At 41.3% G+C, this 9895-nt stretch overlaps 1 protein-coding gene across 1 annotated transcript in view; it reads left to right on the top strand.

The window, feature by feature from the left end:
• Positions 1–9675, top strand: part of PCTP (phosphatidylcholine transfer protein) — a 17510-nt gene extending 7835 nt beyond the window's left edge. Inside the window, 4 exon segments of the mRNA XM_015406846.1 lie at positions 5930–6009; positions 6831–7002; positions 7667–7734; positions 9598–9675. Coding sequence (XP_015262332.1) covers positions 5930–6009; positions 6831–7002; positions 7667–7734; positions 9598–9675 — 398 coding nt within the window.
• Positions 9676–9895: the final 220 nt, after the last annotated feature.

Below are 9895 nucleotides of genomic sequence, written 5' to 3'. Positions count from 1 at the left end.
CAGCAGTTTGATCTGCAGTTCCACGTTTGCACACATACCACGGAGACGTAAAAAAAAAATCCGATGGGATGCAGACGGGTGCCGGATGCAATGGGATACCAGCGCTTCTGCGATCGATGCCCTCCCACACTGCACGTTTTCCGAAAAATACTGCACTTTCCCAGGTATCTTTACTCCGCATCTTCTGGGGGGCGATACAGGTTGCCGATGGGTGTGGCACACTTGCCAGATGTTCCCATGTGATCGCGACTGTAAAATTCGCCCAGCATTCGTTCCTGTCGCACGGTTAATTCTGCATGTGATTGGGACCTTTATATTTCAAACCAGCAAACTGTAGTTTGATAACAACAGTACTTGTGTTGAGCATGGAATTTCTCCAGAACTGATGGCCATTTGATTGTGCTTGATGCCCTGAAAAACTGATACTAAGCTTTCTGGGAAACCACAGCTTGTCTAAAACCAACTTTCTTTCATCAACTAATATTATTTTCATGTTGGTTTATGGTAGAATAGACCTTGTTATTCAAAGTGTTTCTTCTTCATTGACATGACTTTCAGGAAATGTAAAGTTCCAGAATTTGCACCCTCATCATCTACCATGTTACTAGATTGATGGATCATCTTTACATTTGAGCTGCAGTTTTAGAAAGAAAACTACATCACCTTTGTCAGTTGGCATAACTGGGATAATACGCCACCCAGGGAGTGAAATTCTTCCCATGTACAAAGTAGAGATATATGAGCCCCCTTGAGAAATTTTATTTATCAGATTGAACAGCTTCTAATTTTTTTTTAAGTCCCCGAAGAGATATTTTTATTTTTGCAATAAACTACAAAACTACAAAGAAAATATTAGGGAGGGAACTACATCTAGGGATAAAGAATAGATAACCACACTATACTAAAACCCCAAGAGGAGGAGATCTTATCCCTGTTAGTGTAAGTGTTAATACTATAAGTGTTAGTATCACAATATACTTGTAGAGTTCTTGTTTATCTCAGCTTCAATCTTTATATGTTAATGTGTTAGTTGTTATGAGAGAACTTTCTGATCATCTTCTTGTTCTTCGCTTCAAAAGGCTATTATCCGAGTCCTTCTGCCTTTACTTTGGCTTTCTGTCTCTAAAGTCATACACAACTCTGGCAGCCCCGTTTCTGCAGCAGAGTTCCCGAGGTGGCAGAGTCACTAGATTTCATTTCCTCCTCCTTGGACTCTTCCTCCGTTCCCAACTGGTGCCGCAAATATTCTTTAGCTTTGAAAGTGGAGTCTATCTTCTCTCTTTTATCGTTGATCTTAAAGATGACACCCTCTGGAGTCGCCCACCTATACGAAATTCCATTGGTTTGAAGGAAAGAAATTAAGTCCTTATAATTTTTCCTCTTTTTTCAGATTTCAAATGGAATATCTTTTAAGGTTTTGATGGTTATATTTCCCATTTTTAGTGGAGTTGCTGATGTCGCTTTTAAGATAGCATCTCTGGTCTGTCCTCTTGAGAATCTGACCACTATTTCTCCAGGCAGGCTATTTTTTTAAATATAATTGGAGTATGCCCTATAGGCCATCTCCATTTCTTTTACCAGCTTATCTGCTGTTAAGCCTATTGCTGGAGCGATGAGCAACCTCCTCGCTGAGCAACCTCCTCAGGTCCTTCTCCGCTTCAGGAACTCCCTGGAACCTGAGAATCATGTTAGCTTTTTCCATCTGTAGTTGTAGCAAATGGCTTTCTTGGAAGTTTTGCTTTGTTTCAACTTCTCCCATTCTTTTCTTCAATTTCTTACTTGTGGTGTCTATCTCTTTAATTGTCTCAGCTGCCTGCTCCACTTTCTTCTCCGTTTCTTTCAGCTGGAGCTGCTGAGATGCAAAGTTCTTATTAATCACAGTCAATTGCTGGTTAATACCATCGAGTTGCTCCATCACCGGCTTGAGCATGTCCGCTAGCATTTTAATGACGTCTGCTCCCTCTTCCGGTTTTGGGCTCTGGCTGCCCGGCGGTTTCGTTTTCAGCTTTATTTGCTGGGCCGCCATTTTTTCTGATTTGTTTACAGTTTCTACCGCTTCTCCCCGGCTCAAAAAATCACCCCACAATGTCGGTATTCAAGTAAGTCTCTCAAAACACACTTGTTGTGTTTCCTCCCCTCTCCCCCTTAGTGTCGTTTATCAGTTCATTCGCATAAGAGGCGTCCCTCTTTGCGGTCTGCTTTTGCCGGGGGGGGGGGAATTTGCTTTTACAATAATCCGGTTTATTCTGAACTCACATTCATTCAGTTTCTCTGACCTCGCTCACTTTAAACGCCATTCCACTCGATCTCCGGTGCTTGTCCCGGTCAAACCAGCTTGTGCCTGGAGGCCACACAGCGTTTGGACCGTCAGGGCAGAAGGGAGCCGCAATTCTCCGGCGCTCTGCTGTTGAAGAGGCTACCCCTCAAAAGCCCTCTGGCCTGGAGCCTGTTGCAAAGGCTTCGTAGGGGTGTCACTTGAGGTGGCACCCCTCCGAACCGCTGGTGTACGGATTGCTCTCCCGCGGTTCACGGAGAACGTCCGCCATCGCTGCTCCATAAACCGGAAGCTCCGAACAGCTTCTAAATTTCTGAACAGGGACTTCACCTTTGGGGAAAAAATTCTGGCAACTTTATTAAAAGTTTCTCAAGCAAAACTACAGCTCATCTATGTCATATCACACTGTCATGTGCATATTTGCTTCAAAGGAGTGATGCTAGCATATGTCCATCCTTATCCTAAACATTGCAGAACTGGCTCATTCCCCAGTCTGAATTCAAATTTTCACCTGTTGATCTTGTCACAGAAATATCAATAAATAAATCCCTATCCATCTATATAGCACATCAAACCTAACACATCACATTGTTATTTAACTGTAGCAGGTCCCTGGATGATACCCCTGCTGATGGTCTTATCCTTGATTTGCTTCATCTAGGGCTTGTGCTGGAGGATCTGTTCCAGCTGACAGCAGCCTTAATGTAGCCCGGCAATAGCTTCCCTAGCTGCCTCACGAGATCTTTCCTCAAGGCTTTAGGGTACCACAATGACAATATTAAATCATGCCAGAATGCCATGTATTGCACTTCTGAAAAGATATTTGAAGGCATTCCTTGCATTTTCATCCATTTCCTATCATGCACATGGAAAAAAGTTCTTCTTGCAAGGGAACCTTCCCATCTATCTATGCTTTGCCTTCCTTGGTTTGGTAGAGACTACCTTCTAGTAGTCACATTCATCGAAATGACATAGGATGACATCTGTACTGTCCCCAAGAAAATATTTAGAAAGGTTATATACATTTTTTTCACTTAAGAGAAGAAAAACAGAATATTCTAATCACGCACTCTGAAGAACGTATGATAGGAAGTCAGCTATAAACTCAACAACATTGGCCATATCACGGGCGCATGAACCAACAAACCTACTCACAGCCCTCTTAATCCTTCCTAACTTGCCATGCAGTAAAAACAGAAGCCTAGGTAGCCCAGGCTAGCCTGATCTCATCAGATCTTGGAAGCCCTGGTTAGTATTTGGAATGGAGACCACCAGGAAAGTCTAGGGCTGCTATGCAACGGCATGCACTGGCAAACCAACTCTTGCCTTGAAAACCCTATGGGGTCGCCAGCAAATCGATGGCAAAAAAGGGGTGGGGCAGAATCCATTAAAGTTTAGAAAGGATTTCTCCTGTAATTCAAACTGTCTGCTCTATATTGACCATTAAATTTGAAAACATCAAACCAGATTCCCCCCCCCCCAATACCTATACTTGTAAGGTTGATTCTCTTTGCAGTTTCTACTGAAACAGGATGTCAGATGGCACCATGTTAATGCTCCAGTGACCTCTGGTGGAAAATGTGATATTGTAGGGCATTTTCTTGCCTTGCGGGACTTAGTTTTGCGATGACTTATAAAATCACATGTAAAGAGAATATTCTACAGTAATTATCACCTGTATTACATGTTTATGAGGCATATTTTTTTTCCAAATATATTTTTTATTGTTTTAATATAACACAAAAATAACTGAAACATCAGGAAGTTGTACAGCTTCAAGTAAAACAAACAAAGGAATAGGATACATCCTAATACATCAAGATATACATCTATAAAATCCAAAAACACTGTTTAACCCATTATACCTTTGAAAACAGTTACAATATCCTTTAACCACACTCTGTAGGTGTTTATGAGGCATATATTGGAATCTTGGCTATGTGTTGGCAAGATATCTTCAAGAGCAGCTTAACCATATTAATCTCTAGAGCTTCATATAACTATGCATGAATCCTTCCTCCTTCAGTTTGACAAGTGGTATCTGTTGGTGCTTTGGGTTGTGTAGGGCCTTTTTCAACCACAACACTACAGATATAGAATACTCTCCTCCATGAGCCTCACCAGCTACCAATGTTCCCTCTAAGCTGAGTTAGTGTGAGCTAGCTCACACTAACTCAGCTTAGAGGGAACACTGCCAGCTATCTCTCTTTTATTTGTTTATATATCAGAGAGTATCTTATTTTCCAAGAGAATTCAGAGTGGCTAGCAACAAGCCAACTGAAATCAGGATAAAAAAAAATATTACAATGACAAGAAGGCATAGTATGCAGCTCAGTCTCCAGTTCAGAGAACAGCTACCCTCGATCAGTATTTTTCAGTCAAATGCTGCTCAGATTAATACAGATTTTCATGTTTTATGAAATGACAAAAGGGAGGGGGCCCTTCTGCTGGAATGTGATATTGAACTTGAAGCCATAACAGCAAAGGAATGAGCTCTCATGGAAGCTAAGTGGGCTGAAGGGACACCCAGGAGAGAAATATTATTGATCAAAGTCGTCAGGCAGGCAAATATATAAAGAGGCACTGTTTCAGCTGAGTCTCAGGCCATAAAGGTGTTTGTAGAAAAGAATTATCACTTTGAATGAAGCTTGGGAACAAATGGGCAGCCGATGGAGCTGCTTTAATGGGCTCACACCATGAGACTCTTGTCAAAATGTGGGCTGCTGTATTGTGCACCAAATGAAGTTTCTGAGATACTTTCAAGGGCAGCTCCACACAGAGTGTTTCGCAGTAGTCCAACTGATAGGGCACTTACCCTAGATTATCAATAACATGGTATAATATATGGGACATCTTAACAGTTCTGTGCAAGTTAATATATATTCATTGGTTTTATAAAAGCAACCCTCATACATATCAGAATAATATTTGTCTTTGTGTTCTTAGTGGGATAATGTAGGCTATGTATAAAAGTGGGATTTTTTTATATAGCAAATTTGCCAATTTCTCCTCATTACTTGATGTACTCTAATGCCGTTGGAGTGGGAGATGATGATATCCTGCTAACCGAGGACTTTATTAGTTTATCGGACAGGTCAATATTATTTGGAATGGCCTTTGAGGGCATGTTATTATCCTTCAAGCACTGAGTAGTTGTTTCTCTGGGTCAGAGGGGATCCTATGGAGTCACACAAGACAAGCCCATGCTGAAATTTCTCACAGGAACCTTTCTGTCTAATCATCAGACAGCATTTTATTATACTTAATTCCGATGATTATTAGTTCGATTGAAGGTGGGGTCTGCCTACACTTTTGGCTGCATAGGTCACAGGAACAAAGGGGTTCTGCTGATAACTAAGACACATAAGAGCTGTGGGAAATAGCAGTTTTACACCCCCCTTCAGAAACAAGTAGTAGAAGGAAATGCCTGGCAGAGCATCTTTATGCCACAGTTTTCCCCACTTGTAATACCAGGGGAGAGAAGAGGAGGAAGAGACGCAGAGCTGTTGTTTTCAGAAGCACTCATAATAATTTTGCCTGAGAATGTCCAGTTCATGATTGTGGATTGTGGTTTCAATTATTAAAAAGTTTTAAAATAAGTTCAGTTACAAAGCATATAGTCTACATCTAATACTTTTCTATTCCAATTCATAGAGCTATGTGAGAAAACTCATGAAGACAGAACAGTTATCTACTGGGAAGTAAATTTCCCTTTCCCCTTGTCAAACAGAGATGTATCTTTTCAAGGCTTGCATTGGGGTTTTACTATTAACATCTATTGGCTGCAAACCAAACACTTGTCCCAGTGCTTCACAGTATGCTTCTGGACATTTAAGTTATGCATAAATCAACCCTGAAGGGAAGAGAAACACGTAAGACGTTGGTGCATATTCTTTTGAGCCATGTTCTCTTTCAAAAAAGCAGAACAACAGATTAGTGTCAGTCTAAAACTGCAGGCTTCTTGAAACAGGAAAGGCTTTCTGTATCTTTATTAAAAGCATGTTATGGTTACATTATATATAACAGGGCTATTTTTGGGCAGGAACGCACAGGAATGGAGTTCCGGCTGGCTCCCGAGTTGGCCACACCCAGCAGGAACTCATTAGCATAATAGGCCACACCCAACAGCAGAAACTCATTAGGACTGGCTACATTAGGGGTGTGTGGCCAAAGCCTAACATGCAAAGGAGTTCCTGCTATAAAAAAGCCCTGGGTTTTTACAACAAACAAGGTAAACAGAATAAGAAGCAAAAGGTGGGTGTGGCTGGATGACCACACTTCTGGTAACATGGGGCCTAATGTGCTAATGAGCTGTGCTGTCAGGGGTGTGGCCTAATATGCTAATGAGTTTCTGCTGCTGGGTGTGGCCTGTTATGCTAATTAGTTCCTGCTGGGCTTTTTCTACAAAAAAAGCCCTGTATATATATATCATACATTATACATTGTATACATTAATATACATATATAGATAGATAGATAGATAGATAGATAGATATAGATAGATATTTCTGTATGCATATTTAAAATCCTGCTGATTTCTTAAACTTCAGTTCAGTATGTTTTTATTCGTGAACGTCGAGACCTAGAGATTGATGGGCGGAAGCTCCTCATTATATTGGCCAAAAGTGTGTCGACTTCTCAGTTCCCTGAAAAGTCTGGGGTCATCAGAGTAAGGAATTACAAACAAAGTATAGCCGTCGAAAGTGATGGCAGAAATGGGTCCAAAGGTAAGAAGCTGATAAATATCTGTAGGAACACCTACTTAGGGCAGCAGTGTTAAGTTTCTAAGGATGATGAAAAACCTCTTTGTCTTTATTTTATTAACAATTAAATAAAGTGTACATTGCTTGTAGGGTTGCCAGCTTTAACTGGTCCCTCTGGCCACCTCTTTAATACCTGTTTGATCTGCAGCAGATCCAGGTGATGTTATTTACCTACATGCAGCGATTAAAATGACAAGTTTGCCCTCCACTTCTACAGTGTTTTAAACCCCTTTCTGATTTCACCTGTACAGGGAAGGGAGTTTTCCAGACCTGCTGCAGTCTTGCACTTTTGTAGCCTTTGTGTAGGGATAATGCCCCATTAGCACAGAAATATCTAGGACTGAATTGCAAGCTGTTGTGTAAGCAAATGGAAAAGGGGGGAAATTTGTCAGGAGGACAAACAAATGCAGGTGCAGAAGTTGCTCAGAAATTCCATAAGTATCTACCCTACAGAAATCAAGAGTCTACTTCCACATATGCAAAGTTTTAAATACAGCACAAATACAGTCAAATACAGTAAAAAAGATTAGGAAACATAAATATATTCATATGGTGCCCCCCACATGGACATAAATGCTATTTTTAGTGATTTTAATTGGATTTCCCCCCCCCTGTCTTGTTTTTAAAGTTTACATGAGCTACTTTGATGATCCAGGTGGCATGGTTCCTCCATGGTTTGTGAATTGGATTGCAAAGGTAAGCTGGGCATTGAAATCTCCAGAGAGCCAGTACGGCATGTTGGGCCAATGGTCCCCTGTTGCAAACAGTGGCCAGAAGTAGCTACTGGAAGAGTACTGGCCTGACTGATAAGTCCAGTGGCACCTTTAAGACCAACAAAGTTTTATTCAAGGTATAAACTTTTGTGTGCAAACACACCTCTTCAGATACAGTTTTGCATTTGCACACAAAAGCTTATACCTTGAATAAAATTTTGATGGTGCCTCTGGACTCAAACTTTGTTCTGCTGCTTCAGACCAACACGGCTACCCACCTGAATCTGTCCTGACTGATATTCATAATGTCTTTATATCTGTTCTTCTCTCTGTGGCCAGTTGCTATTTTGCAAGAGTGATCCCACGATATAGTGGCATAGCAACCAATGTTCCCTCTAAGCTGTGGAGTCCTGTGAGCAAAAATTCAACTTTGTGAGCTACAATCATTAAAGTTGTGAGCAGGCAGGTGATTTGGCTACTGTATACAATTAGTTTGCCCTGGACTGGAGCCATCCTTCCTGAGCAAAGACAAAAATGTGTGAGCTGGAGGGTGAAAAACTGTGAGCTAGCTCACACTAACTCAGCTTAGAGGGAACACTGATAGCAACTATGTCCTTTTTGAGAATCTTACCTGCCCATTCTATTCCCTGACCTGAGAGTGCCTTTTGGACTTCTGCTGCAGTGTTTCTAATGACTGTTACCAGTAATATTTTCTTTCTGAGATCCTCAGTGAGAGCCAGTTTGGTGTAGTGGTTAAGTGTGCGGACTCTAATCTGGGAGAACCGGGTTTGATTCCCCACTCCTCCACTTGCAGCTGCTGGATGACCTTGGGCAAACCGTAGTTCTGTCAGAGCTGTTCTCTCAAGGACAGTTCTTGAAAGAGCTCTCTCAGCCTCACCTACCTCACAGGGTATCTGTTGTGGGGAGGGGAAGGGAAAGGAGATTGTAAGCCCCTCTGAGACTTGGAGTAAAGGGTGGGGTATAAATCCAATCTCTTCTTCTATGTAAGAATCATTCTGTTCTGGTTCAATTCTCCTACTTTTGTGTGAGAACAAATACGTTTGACCAGTAGATTTAGCTGTCATCCATGATTTTTTCTATTACATCGTATGTTTCTGTTTTCCTCCCAGTTAACAACCAGGCCCAGAGACTATTACAGAAATCTTAGGTTTAGAAGGGTGTAACTCTGCTTAGTATTGCACTGTGTACGGTAACTCTTTTTTGGTAAGTCCCTGGACTTGTCTTGTTTTCCCCTTAGCCACACAGCAGCTGTGAGGAATGTCACTTTAAAAACTGGCGGGAGCCTGATTCAGCTCAGAACTATGGCATACGGGGAGGAGTGGCTCTTGCTGAATTGAGCTGAATTGGGCTCCCACCAGTTTTTAAAATTACATTCCTTGCAGCTGCTCTGTGTCTGTGGAGAAAGCATGCTGGGTACAGAGACTCACCAGAAAGCTTACTGTGTAGTCTGGGCCCAAGGCTTTTGTGGGTCTTTTGTTTTATGTACTCTTAGCTGTTTGGGATACTGTTTCATTGCTGCCTACTGTATAAAGCTGTATGTCTTGAAAGATGTAATGAATGATGGTGACTGGGTATTGCTGTTCCAGAGAAGACAGTCATTCACTGAGTGTGTGTCATCAGAATTGATAAGAAATGTAGTTATGGTCCCCGCCTCCGCCCCACTTCCCACAATAATGCTTGTTTAACCCAAGGTGATGAGCCCTTTTTAAAAAAAAACGTGGAATATAAATGTTACAAAAATAATGAAGCGTGATGGAAAATTATTAACTACTTACAGTGTTATAAAACATGTAGGCGTTTAACTGCTCAGCAATTCTTTTTCTAGACTGCAGTACCTAAATTCTTGAAAGACATGAAGAAGGCTTGCCTCAGGTATCACAAGAAGAGATAAGCTGCTCCTTGAATTTAATCCAAACGGATGGTTTAAAGATGTGTTTTCTGTAGCTGCATGGATATTTAGCCACGATACATCACTGAATGACATCTGCCTCCTGGGCTGGGAATCATGAGCCACAGAAATACCCAGGCATATGATAATTGGAACATATTAAACTTTTTCTTTTTCATTTTCCACCTGTATGATGTGCTGACATCTTTTTTATCTTTACTTCCTTTGACACCTT

The sequence above is a fragment of the Gekko japonicus genome, unplaced genomic scaffold (assembly GCF_001447785.1).
Source record: "Gekko japonicus isolate JY-2015 unplaced genomic scaffold, Gekko_japonicus_V1.1 scaffold962, whole genome shotgun sequence".
Taxonomy (NCBI): domain Eukaryota; kingdom Metazoa; phylum Chordata; class Lepidosauria; order Squamata; family Gekkonidae; genus Gekko; species Gekko japonicus.
Note: the sequence above shows the minus strand (reverse complement) of the source record. Positions and strands in the feature narration are given on the sequence as shown.